Source organism: Saccostrea cucullata, unplaced genomic scaffold (genome assembly GCF_032062105.1).
Source record: "Saccostrea cucullata isolate Sc308-1 unplaced genomic scaffold, CSIRO_AGI_Scuc_v1 ctg8910, whole genome shotgun sequence".
NCBI classification, from domain to species: Eukaryota; Metazoa; Mollusca; class Bivalvia; order Ostreida; family Ostreidae; genus Saccostrea; species Saccostrea cuccullata.
Window position 1 is genome coordinate 1 of NW_026926351.1, and position 25,684 is coordinate 25,684.

Here is a 25,684-nt window from a genome sequence, read left to right on the forward strand (position 1 = left end):
AAAAACCGCCATGAATGGTATGAAAAAAAAAAACAGAAGGTACTATGTATTGGATATATGCCGAATCAGTTCTGTATTAAAAAATATCAGACAGTTTGAGGCCCGTTAGTGTTATTCCAAACATATTGTCTGATTTTAATTGCATACATGTACTGCAATTAATTGAAGAACTTTTTGCTTGTTTTAATCTCAAATTCAAAAATCAACTCTCACAAATTATTGAATGTCTTTTAACAGTTTAAAAATCGTGTATCTAGATAAAACTGAGGCTTACTTGAATATACCCAGGACAAAAAATCCAAATAAAAACCGCTCGTTTATGTTTTTGTGATCTTTTTTGCGAAATTCCCTTTCAGTGTAAGCAATGTCCAAAAGAATCTTGCATATTACTTCCATATCTAAACGCTTATGATAAATGCGTTGAAATTGAATAGGATCTTACGAATGTCTCTTATGCAAAAATTAGATGTTAAAAAGATTGGATTCGAAAAATGAGTAAAACTGAAAATATTTCAAATTGTATAACGTATTATTACCAAAAAGCAAGAAATCAAATCCGGTGTGGTTTGTCATTCATTTTAAGGACCGAAATGAATAAATCATTGTATTAAGAATATAGAGATAACAAACAGTATTCAATATCAAAGTCCATAAAACAATACAAAATAGGAGCAGAGCAAACACAGACCTCCGTAACATTAGAGGTGGGATCAGTGCCATTGAAAAGTGAGCATCTCCTGCCGACCAGCTACATCCGTCATTCGCTCCTTGTCATGATTTGTAAATAATCAAATCCGCGTCAATTCAGTTTATAAATAATGGACTAACAATTAGTATGAAAAATGTCAGTCAGCATTTGTATAAGTAAGAATGATAAGCGTATTCGTGATTAACATCAAAAGTGCAAGGACATAGATTATTTTGTTTGTGCGGAAATACGGAATATCTATTGCTTAAAAAATGTATATTTTGAAAAGTGCTGGGGCGGATCCTTGTCTGCAATTATCAATATGCATAAATATTATAATTTATAACATAATTTAAACGAAGGGAAATTTTTAGCTATTGTACGGCATAAATGTCAATACTTTCCAAACATTACATACTAGCTCCAAGCGTTTTTCGGTAAACAAAGTAAACATCTTTTAATGTGACTATTTTTTTGTATTTCAAAAAGAAACGTATGCCCTTGCACTATCCTCATTTCTTACATTCAGCTTAACAATTTTTTTTATAGTAGTCAAGTGACAAACTGCTGATACATTTGATATTACCGGAATTCTGTGCGGCTAAGCCCTTTCCATTATGGATAATTACATATGATTATATTTTCTTCATGTATTCGGTTACTCTGTTGCAACTTATTAAAGAGGAAATACATATTGAAACGGTTCTAAAATCAAATTTTACATATCGGTCAACATAGCTGAGTTCATTTTTTATGGAAAATTCACCCTAAATCATCTTTGTTCAAATTGATATTTTAAGAGATACATGTACTTATAATGTGTTAGCTGAATTATTGACAATGTATGTAACTCATTTCTTTTACTAATGTCACTGATTTTCTTTTAAGAAAAAGTGGCGATAACAGCGAGTTTAAGTTAAGTGTACGGTGGAATATTTAATGCATCATATGCAGTAGATGGAATTACAGAATGCTTAACAGGAATTGACCGGAACTTAGCTTGCACTAAAAATCAGACCAATCCCTGGTTGAAAGTCAATCTTAACTACACTAGCACTGTGGATAGAGTTTTAATCTACAAGAGGCAAGACTGCTGTGGTAAGAAATAGTTTAATATTGATGACAATGTATTTCTGATAGTCGGTTTGAGTACCGGTATATTTCATATTGAAGCTATTACTATCATGTGAGAAATGTAGCGTAATGTGCAAGTTGCTGAATGAAAACATTAATAAATTCAAAATCCTTTTAGACCAACGTAAAGTTTGAACACAACGAGAAGAAAAATCTTTAATATGTATGATCCTTTTTATTTTTGTGCAAAATTCTATGCTTTCTCTTCTAAAATTCTGTTTGTTTATAACATTTTTTTACAGGAGAATCATGACATGATGTACGAGTAGATGTCATCGACAATGGACGTACTGTTTCGTGGTGGGTTTTTATCCGGACCAGCCGCCAATGGAGACCATCTGTTTTTGTGTGAAAAGGAAACCAGAGGGAATGGAGTTACCGTCTCTATATTATCAAAAGACGGACAACCTGACTTCCTTCAGGTTTGTGAAGTAGAGATATATGGTCAATCTTAGGACAATATTATTATTCACTGGTCTTACTTAAGATGATAAAATATGTTCCTAAACGTCTATATATGTATACAATACTTGTTTGATGCATTGCTAACATTGACTATTGAAGCGTTCAGCTCTATTTAAAAGGGTTTTTCGCTATTATTTAGGTTGAGTGATTTTAAATGTCATTGTAAATATCATTAATCCTTTCTAGAAAAGTTTTTAAACAAAGAAGAATATGTGTTTTTATAAATAATGCTAAGGCCATAACGTTGAATGTCATTTCTGCACCAAAAATGTGTTGTAAGATCAAACATTAACAGATGAATATGATAATCTCTGATACAATGTTGTCGTTGTTGAAACTAGTGTCATTTTATGATATCATAGTTTTCCTGCGCTTTTGAAATTTTTAGATTTTTCTGACAAATTATAATAAATAAATGGTTTTCTTGGTGATTTTTTGTTTTATTTTTGTTATTTTTCTTTGTCTTGCCAATTATTTAAAAACATTGTTAAAAATGCAGTCGGTACTGAAAAAATTACTGGCACTTACAGTGACTATTGACACAAAATTCGAATTATGTGTAATATAAATGACATGGCAATAAGAGGCAACTTAAAATATATTCAATGCAAATCTTTTGTTGTACATTTATTGATCATCAATCAAACTACATAAAGTATTTGAAAATCGACTCCTCGATGGTATGGCATCGTTACTACAGGAAGTTTTATTCTGCATTAGATACTGCGGCATAGTATCTATATGTACCTTTTATGATCAATATCTCTAAAATTAGGTATTTCTCCTCGGAATAAAGGAAGGAATTTGCTGAAAAATGAATATAAACGATTTTTTTATCGAATATATTTTGCCTGAATGTCCTTCTTCCCTTTAATAAAAATAAACATTTTTTTACCGTGTACACAGTTTCTAAAGTTTCATGAAATGGGAGAAACGTTTTAAGGGGGCCGACTATAGTTTTCATTGCTCAATATTTCGTGCATCATAGAAAAATGAAGCGTTTTTACTGTTTAAATGGAACTTTTTTCGCTTAATTATTACAATTAAAGAAAATTAAGAAATTATACGTATTAAAATGTAACAAAATTTGATATAACTGATTTTTTAAACCAATTTTGCAATTGATAGGTAGATTTACGTCGTTGCAGTGTGTTTTTGACGTGATGATAATCTGTACCTCTTAAAGTAAGGGGTATTAAAAATAATATTAAAGAAAAAGTAAAATACGCTCTTGAAATTCAAAACATAGAAATTTGAGTATATCTCCAATATTTTTATTATGTTTTATGTGAATCCATTGTGTACGTCATATTTTGTAGTACTCTATAAAAATAGTAAAATTTGCTAATTTTTTGCATTTTGAGATGCTCCCTCTGGTAACAAGAATTTTGTGTTTGTTATATATATTGTATAATATAGTATTACTTATCACATATTATAGTTTGAACAAAATGTCTATTGTAGTATTTGTATAATTTGCTTTAAAGTGCTGAAAATTGGCATTTTCCTAATCATATATATAATCCTATAGTAAATGTACCTGTATTTTGAGATGGTCCCTCAAAAATACCTGGACGGTATATTTTACCCAAACTTTGCATGTAAACTGAAGATAATGTAAGTTATATATGGTATAAAAATGAAGAGTTTTGCTATTGTAGTTTTCACACAATAAAACTATAGTACCCCCCCCCCTTTATACCAATGCGTTTTCTGACAATATCAACAGGTGTGATCAACAGCATCCTTTCAATTACTTCTAAGTGTCATTTGAATTGGATATTTGAACTTTTACGCCCTGATCGTTCTGTATGTTTAGCACTTACTCACTCTTTAAATTTGAGCAACAATTGTTCACTCTTGAACAAATGGATTTTGATTTTTCTGTATATATCTGCACCTTCTTTGATGAGAAGTGCGGGAATGAGAGTACATGTATCTGAATTAAGCATAATGATTATAATTATATAAATTAGAAGGTGAACGTGAAAATGAAAAAAAATGTCTACAAACATATTACAAAATTGGTATGGAAAGATTTACGTGTTTTTGACAATATTTTATCTGCAAAGCCACACCAGGGCAATGTGGTGTGGAAAGTAAGTATCTAAATTCCAATATTTGAAGGAGTTGAGCATTGTCATGCTAGAGAAAATCTTAAATGAATTCATGTAAAATACATGTAAAATAGGTAATCTTTCGTCTAAAGAAAACTTGCATGAATATTTTTTTATTGTTTAAATCATTATATTTATGCATAGAAATACATACTGTTTAGATATTAGGTTTACATTCAGGTTAAGTGGAAGTACATCTTTAAAAAGAAAAATGCAAAGTACACTCAAAGATTGCATTGAAATTAGCAGTAAATATATGAATTGACATGAATTTCTTTGAAAATAAAGGAATGAAACATTTATATTTTCAATTATTATTTTAACTTTATGTTAAATATTTGTAAATTTAACTGAATATTTTTCATACCTCTTTGAATACGTTGAATATTAATAATTAAACAGGTGATCTGATAACCTTTTTAATTATTTCTAGTGAATGTTGCTCTGGTTTTATTTGAGATGATGGACATGGTACCTGTATACGTATGTTTTCATCATTGTCTTTATCCAAAAATCCAGAATTGCATCATTCAGCATTTATAAATAATATCTAGAATATTCATTTAGTCTTTTCATCTTCAAGTAATATCGCTTAAATAAAAATTCGTCCTTACAGGTACTATTTCAAATCCAATTGATGGTTTAAGTATTACAAATATCGTTTATTACATGTAACACAATATTCTTATCGATGAAAAATGCATTGCCGTTGAAAACGTCAAAGGAAACAATAAAAATAACTTTATTTTGAATGCCTAACCGTAACTTACTCTTTAAAAATACATTTTCTAAAGTTCCTAATAAGCATGTGAAGTTGATAAAAATTTTTGTAGCATGTAAGAACGGATATTATGGAAGAAATTGTACCTTTAGATGCTCTTATCCATATTTTGGAAAAGATTGTCGGCAAATGTGCAACTGTTCTCAACGTGATTGCAATTATAAACATGGCTGTAGAATGTTATCTAAGGGTATATATATTCTCATATTGTTTCATAAAAAAATTCAACATACTTTTTTAAAGAAATAAAAAAAACAATTAAAATTTATATTGACTTCGTCTTATTAGATTGCGACCTTGGATACACTGGGCCCTCATGTGAAATTCCATGTCGCTATCCTGCATATGGATATTTTTGTCAGGAGTTCTGCAATTGTGAAGAAAAATGTTGTAATCCTTCAACTGGATGTGAAGGTAAAACTTGATCATCTGAACTGAACTAAATGAGAAAAGCTAAAAAATAACGTATTCCTTTTAATTGCATTTCATAGCATTGGCATTATTCAATTTTATGTGCTAAAAATAAATTTCTTTAATTATCCAAATTCAAAGAATATACATGTATCTTATCTGAATTTCCTTACATGCAGTTGGATCTCCAACATTTGAACCACCCTCCAAATCAACAACCAAGAAATCAACGAATACAATATTATCAACAACTACAAGTAATTTGCTAAGAATATCAGCTTTCAGACGAAATATTCCATTGCAAATAAATTAACGTCTTCTTTTTAACTGTTGGACACGTACGGATACGCAGTTATAGTTTCGTATTCGTTCTGTCTGTGTCTACGAAAAATAATATCAATGATAATTTCGTTGCTTTAAAATATCATTACAGCCATCAACCTTGTGAATAGAATTGAGTTTACCATTTATTTATTAACTTCTTGTCGAAACAAAAAGAGAATTCTAGCATTTTCTCTCTTTACAATTTCTTCTAGATTGTTACACTGGTTTTGTTGGGCACTACTGCAACATTTTATGCCGCTATCCCTCCTATGGACATTTATGTCAGAAATCCTGTAACTGTGAACAGAAGTTGTGTGATTTCTCCACTGGATGTAAAGGTAAAATGCATCATCAGGGTAGAATAAACTCGGTTATAATTTATGAAATATGTCAAATTTGAATAACATACTTTATTTTGTTTATATACATGTACCTCATTTTTTTATTGATAAGATTTTTCATTAAAAAAAGATGATGCTACTATAGCTAAGTCAGTTGACTGCTCGCTCTCTGATCGGAGTACTTGCACGTTGTTTTAATCTCGTGCACGGCTGCGACAAACCTTCGATTACAAAATTGTAGTAACTGTTTCTTTTTTGAAGCACACATAACTATGAAATTAATATTGGGCTCCTTTGGTTGAGATCTTTGGTCTCATGTTTCAGTAGGAGGCAACATGATAAAGTACACTTAATGCTTATTGGCCCTGATTACCGAGTACAGATCTCAATTTGCAGCCTTTTATCGGTATATGGTGACGTTCATGTATCCATTTGATTGAAAACGAGACATGAAACAACATTCAATCAATTAATTCTGTTTAAAAACCCTACTCAACATTATCTTTGCTTTAGCTGTGTCTTCAACTATTGAACAACTATCTCCATCACAAACAGAGAAATCAACACTAAGAGTGTTGTCATCTAATTCAGGTATATTTACACAAATGCATTTATTTTTCAGTTGCAGGAAGTAAAAATATTTCTTTATATTTGTTTTATTCGTTCTCGGGATAAATGTAAATATAAATATTGAATACTGATTGACTGCGATAAAGTTATTTATCTGAAGATAGCTGGATTGTACTTGTTTTAGAAAAAAACAATTTTGCATTCGAAGGGAAGTCTGCATACTGCAGGATATTCTGAAGATGTATTGTAGAAAAGATAAACAATTTCTGTAGTTTGATTTTAAATATTTCAATAAGAAAAAGCATTTTTATAGAACATATCACTGGGATATGATAACTTGAGTACAATATATACATGTTCATGCATAACAATAAACGTATCAAAACAATACGATTTTCGTATACTTTTAATTCTCATTTATTTTCAGTTGTCGACGTCGTAGATGGAAATCGACATTGGTGCCAAAATAATACTAATATCCGTGATTGGAACATACAAAAGAAAAGAAACTTACTGATCTTTGGAATAGCATTTTTAATGTCTTTGTCAATTTCGATGATGGTTATATACCTTTTTATAAACATAAAAGGGTCAAGAATCTTTTATACGCTATTATATTGATGAAAAGATTATAAGAATGATACAAATGCAAGCAGATTACAAAATTGAGATGGATCTCTTCTGAAACTTTGTACAGGAAATTGAGTTGAGTGTGTATTTTTTAATTTGATTGAATATTCAATTAGTTGTCCTCATACATGTATGAATATGATTACACCACTTGTGGTTCTCACTTTTGGTTTTATTATAAATGATTGTCCGAAATCAGATACAAACCATAACAATATTTTTGTCAACTCTTTTTCTCAGAATGATTCTGCTCCGTTTGATTTTCAATTAATTAAACTCGAACACATACATGTATTACAATCGAAATTGGTCATTTATTATCAAAATGACGATCAACTTTTTCATATACATAGCATATGTACAATATAAAAAATTAATACAAAACATATGCTAATTACTTAAGAAATAAAGTCCGCGTTTTCGTGAATGTTGCAGAATAACCTCCGAGGTCGAGAAATGTTGTTTGAAAGATAAAAGCCGAGGCGCTAGCCGAGGCTGTTATATTTCAAACAACATTTCTAGACCGAGGAGGTTATTCTGCATCATTCACGACAACAAGGACTTTATTTCTATTCTATCATGTATGGTACAAACGCTAAATTAAAGATAATCGTTTCATCTTTAGAGAAATGAATTAGGTTACCATGTCTAGATTACGCTTTTCCATTTGACATCAAAGGGAAATTTATTTGCTTACCTGTGTATGGTATGCAGACGATTTAAGCTTTCGTTACATTAAAAATAGCCTTTTTAAATTACAAATATGTATTGATCAGTTAAAATGAATATACAATAACAAAATTATGTTCCTGTTTTACTGCTAAAATCACGTTGTTTAATGTGTAGGGAGGTCTGGGGAATAGCCCCGCTTAGCTATAAAAACCGACATTCATCAGCAACTTGGTGCAATTTACAGTGTTTATACTGCAAAAGACGACACATCGATGCGGTCTAAACAAGTATTTCATTCTACAGCCAAACATGCATATGAATTGTTAAGATTTGATACGTGTTTCTGATCTGATAATTTTTTGATGACGTTCGTGATTTATTGGAGAATAATGTCCGGCGGTTTCCTTTGATGTTTACAATAATCGTGGTAGAATTATAGATAAAATTGTGTCCCTAAAAATAAAAGGTGAGGTATCAACTTCTGCATGGCACGACAAAAACCAAAAGCATTATAACATCAAACACTACACTTACAAAAATGTTATGGAGAAATGCCCAATCTATCAAAAATACTACACTATGAATAATAAAATCACATTTGTTAAGATTGATTTAAAAAAGTAATAATAAAATTGACTAGACAACTCAAAGTATAAACTAAAACATGAACATGCTCAACTTATCAAACATACACAATAACAATAATAAAATCACACTAGTGAAAATTGATAAAAATGACTAGACTACTCAAAGTATAAATTAAAACATAAACATGCACAACTTATCATAACATACTACAATAAAAATAATAAAATTACATTAGTTGAAATTGATAAAAGAAAATGACTAGACTACTCAAAGTATAAAATAAAACATAAACATGCTCAACTTATCAAAACATACCACAGTAAAAGTAATAAAAACAAAACACAAAAAATGACTCAACTACTCAAAGTACAAAATAAAACATATACATGAACACAATACTCCAACTAACCATTGCTGATTAGGCAGGGAGGTGAAATTTAAAGATCAAACATCTTTTCTCAATTCTGTTTAGAATGCACTGTTTTGATAAAAGCTGCCACCTAGCGGTGAAGTGCCCAGTAAAACAACTGCTGCAACTTAATGGTGTTCCAATGGTGGTCAAGCTGGCTAACTCCAAGAATCACACAAGTTCAAATATGTTTAACAAATTTATTTACAAAATAATAATAATAATAATAACTAAAACAAAGCTCGTTGCGTAGAAACGAGTAGGTCTCCCGTCCTGTTTGACCGGAAGTAACTTTCATTTATTACAAAAATTGTAAAAGCATCTGAAAATAGTTTAAATCCTCTAAATCTATGTTTATTAATGCAAAAATAAGCCTTTTTGCTACTTCCGGTTTGACCGGAAGTGATGACGATGGACGCAAAATTTATTTTTATGCTTCCAGTGACAGATGTTACCCAAAAACTTGTCAAGAAGGGAAAAAATACGCGTTTTCCGACTACTTCCGGTTTGGCCGGAAGTGACGTCGCCGGACGTATTTTGACATCAGAGGTGGGAACAGGTGCCATGGAGGAGTGAGCATCCCCTGCTGACCGGCCACACCCGCCGTATACTCCTTGTCATGATCGGGAAATAACGGGAAAATCCATCGTCAATTCAATGTATAAATAATAACAAACAATTAGTTTGAAAAATGTCATTCAGCATTTGTATAATTTTTCTGGTAAACCTATTTGGGTTTGTATGTTCATCAATAAAAGATTATCTTTCAGTTGAACAATACACAAATGTGCAAAACGAACGTTTCTAAAACAAACCAATGAATGCACTTGCGCACAAATAAAAGAGAACATAATTATACCCGCACTTTCTAAAGAAAGTTCGGGTATATTGTTGTTACTCATGTCCGTCTGTCCGTCCGTCCGTCCGTTTGTCACACTTTTCTTCCCTGAACTCCTCCTACATTTTACACAGTAGCTTAATCATCTTTTGGGAGATGGTTTGTGGGGTCATGTAGATGTGCAGTAAGGTTTGGAATTTCGATTTTGCCCCGGGGGGTCAAATGGGGGTCGAAAAATGACGTTTTTTGTCCAAAAAGCCCCGTCTTCCCTGAACTCCTTCTACATTTTACTCAGTAGCCTAACAAGCTTTTGGGAGATGGTTGGTGGGGTCATGTAGATGTGCAGTAAGCTTTCGGAATTTTGATTTTGCCCCAGGGGGTCAAATGGGGGTCGAAAAATGACGTTTTTTAAGCAAAAAGCTCCGTCTTCCCTGAACTCCTCTTACATTTTACTCAGTAGCCTAACCAGCTTTTGGGAGATGGTTGGTGGGGTCATGTAGATGTGCAGTAAGCTTTCGGAATTTTGATTTTGCCCCAGGGGGTCAAATGGGGGTCGAAAAATGACGTTTTTTGTCCAAAAAGCCCCGTCTTCCCTGAACTCTTTCTACATTTTACTCAGTAGCCTAACCAGCTTTTGGGAGATGGTTGGTGGGGTCATGTAGATGTGCAGTAAGCTTTTGGAATTTTGATTTTGCCCCAGGGGGTCAAATGGGGGTCGAAAAATGACGTTTTTTAAGCAAAAAGCTCCGTCTTCCCTGAACTCCTCTTACATTTTACTCAGTAGCCTAACCAGCTTTTGGGAGATGGTTGGTGGGGTCATGTAGATGTGCAGTAAGGTTTTGGAATTTCGATTTTGCCCCGGGGGGTCAAATGGGGGTCGAAAAATGACGTTTTTTTGTCCAAAAAGCCCCGTCTTCCCTGAACTCCTTCTACATTTTACTCAGTAGCCTAACCAGCTTTTGGGAGATGGTTGGTGGGGTCATGTAGATGTGCAGTAAGCTTTCGGAATTTTGATTTTGCCCCAGGGGGTCAAATGGGGGTCGAAAAATGACGTTTTTTAACCAAAAAGCTCCGTCTTTCCTGAACTCTTCTTACATTTTACTCAGTAGCCTAATCATCTTTTGAGAGATGGTTGGTGGGGTCATGTAGATGTGCAGTAAGGTTTTGGAATTTCGATTTTGCCCCGGGGGGTCAAATGGGGGTCGAAAAATGACGTTTTTTGTCCAAAAAGCCCCGTCTTCCCTGAACTCCTTCTACATTTTACTCAGTAGCCTAACCAGCTTTTGGGAGATGGTTGGTGGGGTCATGTAGATGTGCAGTAAGCTTTCGGAATTTTGATTTTGCCCCAGGGGGTCAAATGGGGGTCGAAAAATGACGTTTTTTAAGCAAAAAGTTCTGTCTTCCCTGAACTCCTCTTACATTTTACTCAGTAGCCTAATCATCTTTTGGGAGATGGTTGGTGGGGTCATGTAGATGTGCAGTAAGGTTTTGGAATTTCGATTTTGCCCAGGGGGGTCAAATGGGGGTCGAAAAATGACGTTTTTTGTCCAAAAAGCCCCGTCTTCCCTGAACTCCTTCTACATTTTACTCAGTAGCCTAACCAGCTTTTGGGAGATGGTTGGTGGGGTCCTGCAGATGTGCAGTTAGGTTTCGGAGTTTTGATTTTGCCCCGGGGGGTCAAATAAGGGTCGAAAAATGATGTTTTTTTATGGAAAAAGCCCCATCTTCCCTGAACTCCTCTTACATTTTATTCAGCACTCCTTTTTTTGTTTTAAACAGTGGTCTTATCATCTTTTGGGAGAGTTCACTCTTTTGAAATTTTGTTAAAACATCAAGGTCAAGGGGTAAAAAATCATAGCATGTTGGGAGCCTCTTGTTATGGGTAATGTTCACTTGAAATGTGAAAGTCAAATCTCTTCTCAATGAAAAGGAAATACAACATTAATGAAAACTAAGTTAAACTTCAAGGTCAAGGTCACAGAGTCAAAAAGTCATGATACATTTTGGAAGGTCTTATCACAGGTAATATGAATGCCCTTTCATTTATCTTTCAAAATGATCAATTCAAAGCAATTAATTTTTTAAGGAAATTAGGTCAAACTTCAAGATCATGGGTAATGAAAATCATAGTGTATGTAGAATGGTATTGTCCCATTTAATACTAATACACATGTTTAATATAAAAGTCCTATCTCTTCTCATTCAAAATATACGACCATGATGACCAAGGTTAAATTTATTGTGACAGATGGGCAGATTGACAAACAAATGAGATTTAATGTACCCTACCTTTAGCAAAAATGGGGACAATAAATGTCTTTGCTGTTTTTGAGAAGAAGATTTATGTTGGAACAAGATGTGTTTGTGAAACACTACGCGCCCGGCGGCAACAAAGTTAAAAAAATCTTCTTTTAGCATACTGATCACAGTCAAGGTCACAAGGTCATTGACCATGGTGTCATTCGAAAGAACTTAATCAGTGGAGTATGCGTACTAAATATGAAGTCCCTATCTCCTATGGTTCAAAAGTTGTGGCAAAAAGTGTAAAGAGCTATTTTTAGCATATCCGTCACAGTCAAGGTCACAAGATCATTGACCTTGCCGTCATTGGAAAGGACTTTATCGGTGGAGTATGCATACCAAATATGAAGTCCCTATCTCCTATGGTTCAAAAGTTATGACAAACAGTGGAAAAAGCTATTTTTAGAATATAGGTCACAGTCAAGGTCACAAAGTCATTGACCATGGTGTCATTTGAAAGAACTTAATCGGTGGAGTATGCATACCAAATATGAAGTCCTTATCTCTGATGGTTCAAAAGTTATGGCAAAAAGTGTAAAAAGCTATTTTTAGAATATAGGTCACAGTCAAGGTCACAAAGTCATTGACCATGGTGTCATTTGAAAGAACTTAATTGGTGGAGTATGCATACCAAATATGAAGTCCTTATCTCTGATGGTTCAAAAGTTATGGCAAAAAGTGTAAAAAGCTATTTTTAGCATATAGGTCACAGTCAAGGTCACAAGATCATTGACCTTGATGTCATTTGAAAGGACTCTATTAGTGGAGTATGCATACCAAATATGAAGTCCCTATCTCCTATGGTTCAAAAGTTATGACAAACAGTGGAAAAAGCTATTTTTAGCATATAAGTCTTAGTCAAGGTCACAAGGTCATTGACCTTGAAGTCATTTGAAAGGACTTTATTAGTGGAGTATGCTTACCAAATATGAAGTCTCTATCCCTTATTGTTCAAAAGTTATGGCCAAGGTTAAAGTTGACAAACAGACAAACAGATAAACAGACAAACAGACAGACAGGACAAAAACAATATACGCCCGGGATCTATCGATCCGGGCGCTTAAAAAGTACCCTGCATATTTAAATGTAAATTGGTTGAAATTAGCCCAGTGGTTCTTAAGAAGTTAATGTGAAAAGTTTGCAGATAAACAGATGGACAACAGAAATCAGTACATTTCAGAAAACAGTATGCTTATAAATAGTTAATCAAGGTGCTTTGGGTAGCAAAATAAAGCTAAACTGGTATATCTAATTCATCCGCAGAGCTTAGTATATTTCAATATGCACAACCTTTTCAACTCTTATAATTATTTTTTAAAATTTATATCACCATGTCTCATTCAAGGGAGAACTAGAGATATGATCAGATGTATATCTGTTGAATATAAAATATGTACATGTATTCTGTGTTTTTTTTAGTAATTTGTTTGTTTGTTGTGACAGCAACTGTTATGACAGCTTTTGGCAAAGGTTGAAGTTTCTCAAATGTAAGTCAAACTCCAAGGTCAAGGTCAAAGGGTCTAAATTGTTGGTATCAAAGGGAAAGTCTTGTCACAAGGAATACACATGTGAAAAAAGGGAGAAATCCCTAGAACTTCCTCACCTGTTCAAAAGTTATTGCTAAGGTTAAAGTTAAATTGGATTCAACTCTAAAGTCTAGGTCAAAAATAATTATACCTGTTGAAAGTTCACAATGATTACACATGTAAGAGCATGAAAGTCCTAGCACCACCTGTTCAAAACTTACCCCAAGTTCAAGGTATTTTTCTTGTAAAATTGGGTCAAACTCCAAGGTCAAGAGATCAAGAGGTCAAAATTGGTGGTACCCATTAAAAGGTTTTGCCAAAAGAAATTTACCTATGAAATACTGAAGCCATGTGTATAGCCCAATCCACTTAAAAAATATGGGCAAGGTTAAAGTTTCCGTGGACAGACAAAAATACATAAACATAGGAAACAAAATATGTATAAATGGTCAAATGAAAAAATTTTCTACTATTATGGAGTCATAAGATCAATTGTCATTTCAGGTACAGGGAGTCAGTGGCTATGGAGATCAGACCCCCCCCCCCTGGAATTAACAGTTATTTAAATAAGACTATATATGTACTGTAGAGAATAAAAATGACTTTGGACATCCTCCCCCTTACAAAACAGGGACTCCACCATCATTGTTTTTATTATTATTTTTTATTTCCATCTCAGGAAATCTTGGGCTGATTTTTTTGACTGAGGTGTGACACCCCCCCCCCCTTTCTGAAAAAAAAAATTTCTGGATCTGCGTCTGTTATATACTGAATGTCCGCAACGGGAGATAACTTGACAATGTGAAATTTGTCGACTGTGGCATGCGATGATCTTTGACCATGTTGACCCTTTTTGAACTTCAACCTAACCATTTGCATTTATTTATTTTTATGCAATCTATACTAAATCTTGTACTTACCGAATGTCATAGGTCGTGACAACGAATTCATGAAATATAATCCATATAATCCAATTAAAACACAAATGATTTTAACTGACCACACTGCATCATCAGCATACATGTGCTAAATAATCTCATTCGACAAACCTTTGCTGATTCCGTTGCCAGTATGAATTGGCCGAGGTGTGCCGAGAGGTGATATCTATAAATATGATAATGGGTGACGCAAACCCAATGTGAATGTAGAAAATAAAACTGTTTAGTACAAGAACAAATTTCAAACTATCATAATAAACTAAACTATGTTTTTTAAAAAATGTGAGGGAGAGAGAGAGTGTGTGTGTGTGTGTGGGGGGGGGGGGGGGGGTAGGCATTTACAAATTAATCGGGTTGTATTTTCAATGGGTTTTTTTCCCGACCAAATACTAAAATCAGTTTGCACATTTTGATAAATTCATCAAAAACGCTTTGTACTAAAATAATATTTTATGTCGTTGAGAAAGTAAATTTAAAAAGTTCCAAATTATGGGAAAATTATTTATTTGAATCTAATTAAGTAATTTACTTCAATCATTAATTAAATTCTGTTATTTCAGACTGGTTATGAATTAAGTATTTTAAAATACATATGTGAGGCTCAGAGTTGATATGGTCATCTGAAAATTTTATGTTCAATTTGACGAATACATGTACGGTGATAATTATAGAATTATTTTGACTTCTTCCTTGGAAAGTCCAATATGAATGAGTGTATATTTAGAGGCAAACACCATAGTGCGGGTATTACTGTCTCATGACAGCATCTAGTTTTATTCTGGTGACATTTTCAAGGGTAAAAATGATACTATATTTACTTGAGTTTACTTCCAACATTGTCTGAAGCTTGTTCAAGAATTCACGTGCACATATATACAAAGGCACAATTTATCTAAAATCACTTAAAATACACAGATTATGTATGTATCATAGTTTTTACATTCTAAGCTATGTTAAGAAAGATCAAGGTTAAAATTCGAGGTGGACCGTATAAGAAGTTTAATTGAAACCTCATGAAAAATTTGAAGAGCCACAAACATCAAATTTACAACATGATTGTTAGCAAATAACAACTTGAATTCATTTATTTTATTAATTATGTGTAAAATTTTATAAAATTACAATACTTGATATCAATAGAGTCGAGCAGTAGAGGACATAGCTCATCAAAACTGACGTCACAAGCCATAAAATGATGCAGAACAAATAACCCAGAGGACTAGATTCACTGGTTTAATACAAAAATGCTTGAATGAATATGAAATCATCGCAATATTTTTTACCTGATCATAAAAACTAAAAAAAAAAAATCGATAATTTATCAAATATAATGTATATGCACAGGGACAAGGAATGAAGAGAATATCGCTAGAATGATAAGAGTATTTGTGATTTACATCAAAGATGCAAGGGCATAGACTATTTTGTTTTTGCTGAAATATGGAATATCTATTGCTTACAAAGTGCATATTTTGAAAAGTGCTGGGAGCGGATCCTGGTCTGCAGTTAACAGTATGTATAAATATTTTATCTTTTTAACAGAATTTAAACGAAGGGAATTTTTTAGCTATCGTAGGGCATAAATGTCAGTACTTCCCAAACATCACATACTAGCTTCCAGCGTTTTTGGGTAAACAAAGTAAACATCTTTTAATGTGTCTGTTTTTTTAAATTAAAAAAACAAATTTATGCCCTTGCACTATCCTCATTTCCTGCATTCAGCTTAACAATTCTATTTTTATACTAGTCAAGTGACAAACAGCTGATACATATGATAGAACTGGAACTCTGTGCGGCCCAGCCCTATCCATTATAAATAGTTATATTACATTTTCTACATGTTTTCAGTTACTTTGTTTCAACTTATTAAAAGGGAATTACACATGAAAACGGTGCTAAAATCAAATTTTACATATCGGTCAACTTAGCTGAGTTCATATTTTATGGAAAATTCATTCAAAATCATCTTTGTTCAAATTGATTTTTAAACAGATACATGTATACTTATGAAGTGTTAGTTGAGTTACTGACAATGCATGTTTCTAATTTCTTTAACTAATGTCACTGATTTTCATTTAAGAAAAAGTGGCTATGACGGCAAGTTTAAGTTCAGTGTATGGTAGAATATTTAATGCATCATATGCAGTAGATGGAATAACAGAATGCTTGACAGGAGTTGATCGGAACTTAGCTTGCACTGAAAATCAGACCAATCCCTGGTTGAAAGTCAATCGAAACAACACTAGCACTGTGGATAGAGTTTTGATTTACAATAGGCAAGACTGCTGTGGTAAGAAATAGTTAAATACTGACGACAATGTATTTCAGATAGTCGGCGTGAGAAGTTATATATTTTATCTTGAAGCTATTACTATCATGTGAGAATTGTAGCCAAAATGTGCAAATTGCTGGATGAATGCATAAAAAAACTCAAAATCTTTTTAGACCAAAGCTATGTATGAATGACACGAGAAAAAAACTTTAATATGCATATGCATGATCCTTTTTATTTTTGTGCAAAATTTTATGCTTTCTCTTCTAAAATTCTGTTTGTTTTATCATTCTTTTTACAGGAGAAAGACTATATGATGTACGCGTAGATGTCACCGAAAATGGACATAATGTTTCGTGTGGTTTCTATCCCGTACCAGCCGCCAATGGAGACCGTATCCTGTTTCTGTGTGAAAAGGAGACGAGAGGGAGTGAAGTTATTATTTCTATTTTATCAAAAGATGGACAACCCGACTTCCTTCAAGTTTGTGAAGTAGAGATATATGGTCAATCTTAGGAAAATATCATTATTCACTGACCTTACTTAAGATGATAAAATATGTCTTTAAACGTCTTTTTATGTAACTGTATACAATACTTTTTGATGAATTTGCTTACATTCAGTATTGAAGCGTACAGCTGTATTTAAAAGGGGTTTCGCTATTATTTAGGTTGAGTGATTTTAAATGTCATTGTATATATCATAAATCCTTTCTAGAAAAGTTATTCAACAATGAAGGATATGTGCTTTTATAAATAGTGCTAATGGCATAACGTTGAATGTCACTACTGTACCAAAAATGTGTTGAAAATCCAAACATTTACTGAAGAACTTGATAATTTCTGACATAATGATGCCGTTGTTGATGAAAGTGCCATTAAATGATATCATAGCTTTCAAGTGCTTTTGATATTTTTTCCTGACAATTTTTTATTAAGAAATTGGTGGTTGTTTGTTTTATTTTTGCTATTTTTTTCTTTGCCAATTCTTCAAAAACATTGTTGAAAATACAGCTGGTAATGAGAATTACTGGCATTGACCGTGACTATTAACACAAAGTTCGAATTATGTGTAATGCACATGTCAATAAAAGGCAACTTAAAATATCTTTTTTCCAAGCAAATCGTTTGATGTGCATTTATTGATTGTAAATCAAAATACATAAAGTATTTGAAAATCGACTCCTCTGTGGCATGACGTCGTTATTATAGGAAATTTTACTCTGCATTAAATACTGCGGCATATTATCTATATGTATCTTTTATGATTAAAATCTCTAAAATTAGGTATGACCACTCAGAATAAAGGAAGGATTTTGTAAATTATGAATATAAATATTTTTTAAAATGCTATACATTTGCCTAAATGTCCTTCTTCCCCTAAATAAAAATAAACATTTTTTTTTGTCGTGTACACAGTTTCACAGTTTCTGAAGCTTCATGAAAAGGGGGAAAATTTTAAACCAAGGCGTTTTCTGACAATATCAACAGGTGTGATCAACAGCATCCTTTCAATTACTTCTAAGTGTTGTTAAAGCGGATATTTGATTTTTTACGTCCTGATCGTTCTATATTTTGAGTACTAACTCACTCTTTAGATTTGGGCAAAATCCGCTCACTCTTGAAAAATGGATTTTGATTTTTATGCTCTTATCTGCACCTTCCTTGAAGAAAAGTGCGGAGTGGAGATCATCTGAATTAACCATACTGATTATCATTGTATTAAATATACATGTACATGGATTGCGAACAGTGAAACAATGTCTACAAAGATATTAAATATTTTTTGTGGAAATATTCAGGTGTTTTTGACAATAGTATCTTTGTTCATCTATACCAGAGCAACGTGGTGTGGAAAGTAAGTATCTAAATTGCAATATTTGAAAAAAGAAGTATTTTGAAAATATATCTCGTCTCCTTTAAGAAGGCGTCAAGCATTTTAAAGCTAGAGTAAATCTAAAATAACTTCATTCGAAAGGTAAATGTAACCATATGTCTGTATGTATAATAAGTTTTCCTTTTCCTACAGTTATATTCATTTGAATGAAACTAAAATGTAAATTATTGTTTTAATCATTATACTTGTGCATATAAATATTAATTGTTCAAATTATAGATTTTATTATTTGAAAAAATAGGTTTACTGGAAATGCATATCTAAAAAAAAGTACATTAAACGACTTATTGAAATTCAAGCAGTATCTGTATGACTGGACATGTATTGATTTATTGATTAAAATAAGAAAACTTGTATATTTTAATTTTTTTTGTGATTTTATGTTTGATAATTGTAAATTTAAAAGAATGTTATAAAAACCAATTTGAATAACTTGAATATTAAACAGATGTTCTGATGATTTTGTTTTATTTTTTAGTGAATGTTGCTCTGGTTTTATATGGGATCATGGACGTGATAGCTGTATACGTATGCTTTCATCACTGACTTTATCTTTAAGTCCTGAATTTCTTTATTCAGCACTTTTTTTAATATTATTCATTTAGTCTTTTCATCTTCAAGTAATATAACTATAATAATAATTTGTCTTTCTTATTTTAAACTCAGTTGATAGTTTATGTATCTTTTTTTAAATGTGGATCAAAATATTGACTGAATATTCCTTTTGATTAAAAAGTCATTATTATTGTGGAACAAATATCACGTCTAAAGAAATAACACAAATTATTTTAGCGTGTATGAGTGGATATTTTGGAAGAAATTGTACTTCGAGATGCTCTTATCCAAAATTTGGGAAAAAATGTCGACAAATTTGCAATTGTTCTCAAAGTGATTGCAATCCTGAACATGGCTGTAGAATGTTATCTGAGGGTATATATATTCTTATATTGATTAATAATATTATAAAATATGGACTCTTTTTGTGTTGAATATGGTTTGCAATTCACCAAAAAAATATCAATATTGACCGAGGCGAAATGGAGGTCAATATTGATATTTTTTCTCGTAAATAGCAAACCGTATTCCAATACCAAAAGAGTCCATAATTGATTTTATACATTGAATCCTGCATGACGACACCATATTCATTTGCGATTTTCTGCCGTTGAAAAAAAAACATGTCCAGATTACAGTTTGTAAAGTCCATGTTTTCCTTTCCGAGTTTCCCAATGTGTAAGACGTCCAAATGTTGAAAAATAATCCTACAATAGGTCTGTCGAACATTATCTCTGCTAAGATACTATAGCTTACTGCTGCCATTGCAACGATTGATTATGACGTCACAATTCCGCTGCAAATGCACTGACCCTTTGGTGAATACGGCCTCAAATGCAGTGAATATGTAGTGTCTTGAATTGTTTGCGCTGGTATAGATTATATAAGGACTATAAATAGACTTTATAATAATTTCTTATATTGTTTAATGAAAAAATCAACATACTTTTGTAAGTATTTTTGAAAAAAAAGGCATTCAAAAATTATCTTGACTTCCCTACCTTTAGATTGCGACCTTGGATTCACTGGTTCCTATTGTGAACTTCCATGTCGCTATCCTTCATATGGATATTTATGTCAGGAATTCTGCACTTGTGAAGAAAAATTTTGCAATTCTTCAACGGGATGTGAAGGTAAAACTTGATCATCTGAAGAATAAGAGCAGAAAAAAAAATATTTTTAACGGTATTTCATAGCATTGACACTATGAAATTCTATTGGCAAAACCTTCTGTATTTTTTTCCAAACTCAAAGAATTGTCTTTCTGAATTGTCTTTCATGCAGTTGGATCGCCAAAATTTGAACCAGCCTCCCAATTAGCAACCAAGATATCAACGAATACAATCTTGTCTTCAACTACAAGTATATAGCTAAGAATATTTGTAATATAGATATTGATTATTGATTGACTGCGATAAAGTTATTCATCTTAAGTGGGCTGGATTTTACTTGTTTAAAAAAACAATTTTGTATTAGAAGGGAAGTCTGCATACGGCAATATATTATGAAGATATACTGTAGATACTAGATAAGATACACAACTTCTGTATTTCTGTATTTTGATTTTAAAATATTTCAATAAGAAAAGCGTTTTTATAATACATATCACTTGGACATGATAATTTGAGTACAATATATATGTATAATAATTAACGTATTAAAACTATACGATTTTTATATACTTTTAATTCTCCATTTATTTTCAGTTGTCGACGTCGTAGAAGAAAATCGACATGGGTGTCAAAATAGCACTAATATCCATTATTGGAACACAAATAAGAAAAGAAACTTACTGGTTTTTGGAATAACATTTTTCATGTCTTTGTCAATTTTGATGATGGTTATATACCTTTTTATAAACATTAAAGGGTCAAGAACCTTTTATACAGTATTAAATTGATGAAAAGATTATAAGAATGATACAAATGCAAACAGATTACAAGATTGAGATGGATCTCTTCTAAAACTTTGTACAGGGAATAAAAAATATTGCCTTCTGTACTTTTTTGATTTGATTAAACATTCAATTAGTTGTCCTCATACATGTATGATTATATCACTTGTGGTTCTCAAGTAAGATATCATTATAAATGGTTGTCCGCAGTCAGGTTCAAACCCTAACAATGTATATACTGGTACATTACCAAATTCAGCTTCAAGTTACATATATTTTCCCCTAGATGATAGGTATTTTTTTTCAAACCTGGACAAAGGGCCTGGTATCTGTTATCAAGTTACTTATTAATAGTGAAGTAAAGATGAAGAGATAAAAAATACTACAAAAATACTCTCCGTTTATTTTCTGCTTTAAGGCTTGCTTGAAGTGACCATGTATGCTATACTGCTCTAATTTCTTTTTTTTATTTCAGTTAGTTTCCTGATCCATTTTTTTACGTTTTAGAGCAGCTACACCTTTTTTTAAGATATGATATAAGTTGATAGAATTGTTCTTATTTATAAAGTAACTGTTCTACTTTATATATAATACTTGAAAGAATAAGTTATATACAAAATAAAAGAAATAATGTTTGGCTACCTCTATATATTGTCAAAAGGTAAGTTTTATTCAAAGCATTATATGAGAGGGAAAAACAAAATTAAAAATATTATCAGTTCGGAATAATGTCCTTTTATTTGGTTTTATCTGTTAATGTGTTCTGGATTAAAACTTTTAAGAGATGCTACTATAATTATATACGAGTACATGTGCTTGTTGAAAAGACCATGGCGATGGAACAAGTTCTTTAGCAAATGTATTTATTTGTCATTTTCTGATTTCGTCCTTATCTAAGGTTGACATTGTGGAATTTAACAGTTTAGAGTTTTCAAGATAATGATAATCAAAATTAATTTGTTGTACATCACAAAGAGACATAGATATCAGAGCAACATGTCATCAGACCTTAAGACAGAATTAAGAAAAGTTGAACAAGGTTAACGTTTTGAATCATCGGAGAAAATGCACTGCCAGGTGTTTATGGCCTCAGGAGCTATTAAACTTCATTTCGGTCATATGAAGGGCATATTATCGCATTGTTATTCATATTTTATTAGAAGATCAAAAATTAAACTTGTTCTGAAAAATATCACCAAAATTATGAATATTTATAAATAACAGCCAGGTCCTTATTAAATTTTATTATACCTCTATTGATACATGTAATACTCGAATTTGATTGGCTGGTAAGAAAACTTTAAGACACAACAATGACTCCAAATGGTAGTGTTTACAGCAATACTGACCTAGGAATCATTACACGTGGGATATAATGACCCGGTCATTATTTTTAATGACCGCTAAAAATGACCGCTTAATCAAAAATTCGTTTTTGAGTAAAGTTAATGCATAAAATAATAAATATTCGGAAAAAAAAACCATTTTTTTAAAATTGTGCATGGTCTGTTTTGCATTACCATACAGAATACGGTAAATTTTTATCGTTACAATATTATGAATATATCGTTTCAATATATCGTTACAATATTCAGTTCAATAGAATGTAAAGGCGGTTCTTAAAAGAGTTGAATTCTGTGTTAGATTTTGACTGTTTAGAGGAAAAGTAATCGTTAGCTATAACAATGTATGTCCAGTGGCGGATTTAAGGGGGGCCCCCCCCCCCCCCCTCTAAAATTGTCAAAGTTAACTTAAATCAAAGTTTCGTCTAGAAAATGTCAATATGTCTACTTGGTACACCTCATTTCTACCCTTTAAAATCTCTAAAACCCAGGAGCTTCCGGGGGCTTTGCCCCCTGGGCCCCGATCAGGGCTTTCCCCTGGACCCACTGGGCCTCAAGGCGGCCCCCAGACCCCTTGCCTATTTTTGGCGCCCCCTCTATCTTCAATTCCTGCATATGCGCCTGATGTAGCTATCAACCAAATATTGTTTTAATCAGTAAATCATGATGCAGAAACTTACACGACTTGCAGACGTCAATGTAAACAACTTCACTATCCGGTCTGTAGCGAATCCCGATCCCGATCAAAGAAAGATCGAATTGATAACGGTTAGAATTTCATACTTTTCAATATATATCGGTATAATAAAACAATTAATTACCCCTTGTGAGTTCAACATGGTGAAATAAGGACCCTCGACCTGGCCCACTCGATGACCTGCCCTGACCTCGGCCGCGTAATTAATTGTATAATGATTAATGTGTAAAACATTTATCCATATGAGGCAACTCAACAAATTAAACGTTAATCAAATCACGATCTATATTTAGTGATAAGGAAAGTCTTTATGTGTTAACATGTATGCAAGGAATAAATATAAAAACAAATTGTACATGTTGCTAAATTAACTAAATGTCAAGTATATACTAAAGGCTTTACACTTATCATATAATATCAAAGTATATATAGGGTACAACAACCCAAATCAAATGCATGTAGAGCAGCAACATTAGTTACATACATGTATTTATGTACACATGTACAGACCTGATTGGAAAAAAATAGATTCTCACAGATGAATGCACTAATATAAATATATTTTCATCAATTGGGTTTTAATAAACCCACAAAAGTCCATTGAACTCATTTGCATTTGCAATATATTTTATACACTTTTGAGCGCAAAGTACATGGGGTGGAAAATGTTCTATACGGGTATTTGTATTCAGATACCCTCTAAGACGCAACACTGTATTTAAATAGTACTTTGTTAATAAATTCCGACATTGTAATTTTTTTTTGGACAGTCTCTTCTAGGACCAAAGTGAATAATTCATTAGATACTTTTTAGGTAAACGTATTGGGGGATGTATGCTTATCAATATAAGATGATATTTTAATCAAACATGCAACAATGTGCTAAACGGACTTTTCTAAAACAAACTAGTAAATGTACACGCTCAAAAATAAAAGGAGAGCATAATTTCATTCTGGTGACATTTTCAAGGATAAAATATTTGCTTGAGTTTGCTTTCAACATTGTTTAAAACTTGTTCAAGCTTCCATGGGCATAATCTATATGTATCTGATATCACTTAAAACACAGATTGTGTATGTATGATAATTTTTCCCTTCATATTTTATGGAAAATTCATCTTTGTTCAAAATGATTATTAAGCAGATACTTAAGACGTATTCTTTGAATAACTGAATATGTATGTATATTATTTCTTTAACTAATGTTACTGTTTTTAATTTAACAAAAACTGGCAATGACAGCTAAGTTCAGAGTACGGTGCAATTGAATACGCCATCTTTCATGCTTCATATGCAGTAGAGTGTGGAATAGCAGAATGTGTAACAGGCCGAGACAATGATGTGAACTTAGCTTGCACGAAAAATCAGACAAATCCATGGCTGAAAGTCAGTCTTAGCAAAACAAGCACCATGGAAAGAGTTTTGATTTACAATCGACAAGACTGCTGTGGCAAGAAATACTTTAATGTTGAAGTACAAAAATATTTATGATTATAACGTGTAAGTGAAATGCAAGGTTTCCATTTTAAAGAAAATTAACCATGGAAGATCTCCATGTTGCTCATGTCCATTTCACTCATTGTAAGAAATAAATAAATTATAAGCGTGTTTGTCTAAGATTCATCTTTTAATTTAAGTTTTATTTTACGGGTGAGCAGTTTTCAAATTTGTTTCTAAAAGATATTTAAAAGAATGCAAAATTTTATTCAATAATTGTGTTTACTTAAAATTATACTTTTTTACAGGGGAACGACTACATGAGGTTCGAGTAGATGTCATAGACAATGGACGTAATGTTTCGTGTGGTTTTTACCAGGGACCGGCCGCCAATGGAGACCGTATCCTGGTTCTGTGTGAGAGGGAAACCAGAGGGAATGAAGTTATTATTTCTATTTTATCAAAAGACGGACCAACTGATTTCCTTAGTGTTTGTGAAGTTGAGATATATTGGTCAATCTTAAGACCTTACTAAAGCTAATAAAATACTGTTTTTGTAATTTTTTCCGCTTGGTATTAATTTATGCTATATAAGCAGTCACACATTTTCCGCGGAAATTTGTCCAATCGTACTGATTATAGATGCGAGGAATAAAGTGACAGTCTAAAAAATTCCGCGCAATTTTCTACTTTGCAGATTTAAGAGAAATTGTGATTGCGGAATTAATAGATAATAATTAATAAATGGTTTTCTTGGTGGTTGTTTTTTTAATTTTGTCATTTTTCATTGTTTTGCCAGTTGTTTGAAAACATTTTTAAAAATATAGTCGGTAATGAGAATAACTGGCATTTATCTT

General features: G+C 32.2%; 3 protein-coding genes across 3 annotated transcripts; all 3 read left to right on the forward strand.

Moving 5' to 3' along the window:
• Positions 1–4,233: 4,233 nt before the first annotated feature.
• LOC134271426 (multiple epidermal growth factor-like domains protein 11) lies at positions 4,234–6,970 on the forward strand. Its single transcript, XM_062753626.1, has 7 exons — positions 4,234–4,386; positions 4,838–4,887; positions 5,238–5,375; positions 5,474–5,599; positions 5,776–5,853; positions 6,133–6,258; positions 6,775–6,970. Exons 3-7 carry the CDS (start codon positions 5,315–5,317, stop codon positions 6,894–6,896), a joined length of 513 nt encoding a protein of 170 aa, XP_062609610.1. The 5' UTR covers positions 4,234–4,386; positions 4,838–4,887; positions 5,238–5,314; the 3' UTR covers positions 6,897–6,970.
• A 9,842-nt stretch (positions 6,971–16,812) lies between these two features.
• LOC134271425 (fucolectin-5-like) lies at positions 16,813–17,521 on the forward strand. The gene is made up of 2 exons (XM_062753624.1): positions 16,813–17,023; positions 17,307–17,521. The coding sequence occupies exons 1-2, from the start codon at positions 16,825–16,827 to the stop codon at positions 17,519–17,521; spliced, it is 414 nt and encodes a 137-aa protein (XP_062609608.1). The 5' UTR covers positions 16,813–16,824.
• Positions 17,522–19,385: 1,864 nt separating this feature from the next.
• LOC134271427 (uncharacterized) lies at positions 19,386–25,317 on the forward strand (the record flags this gene model as incomplete). Its single annotated transcript, XM_062753627.1, has 7 exons — positions 19,386–19,429; positions 19,694–19,831; positions 20,464–20,589; positions 20,741–20,818; positions 21,163–21,296; positions 24,633–24,840; positions 25,136–25,317. Coding segments are annotated over exons 2-7 (861 nt in total), but the record flags the coding sequence as incomplete, so codon positions are not given.
• Positions 25,318–25,684: the final 367 nt, after the last annotated feature.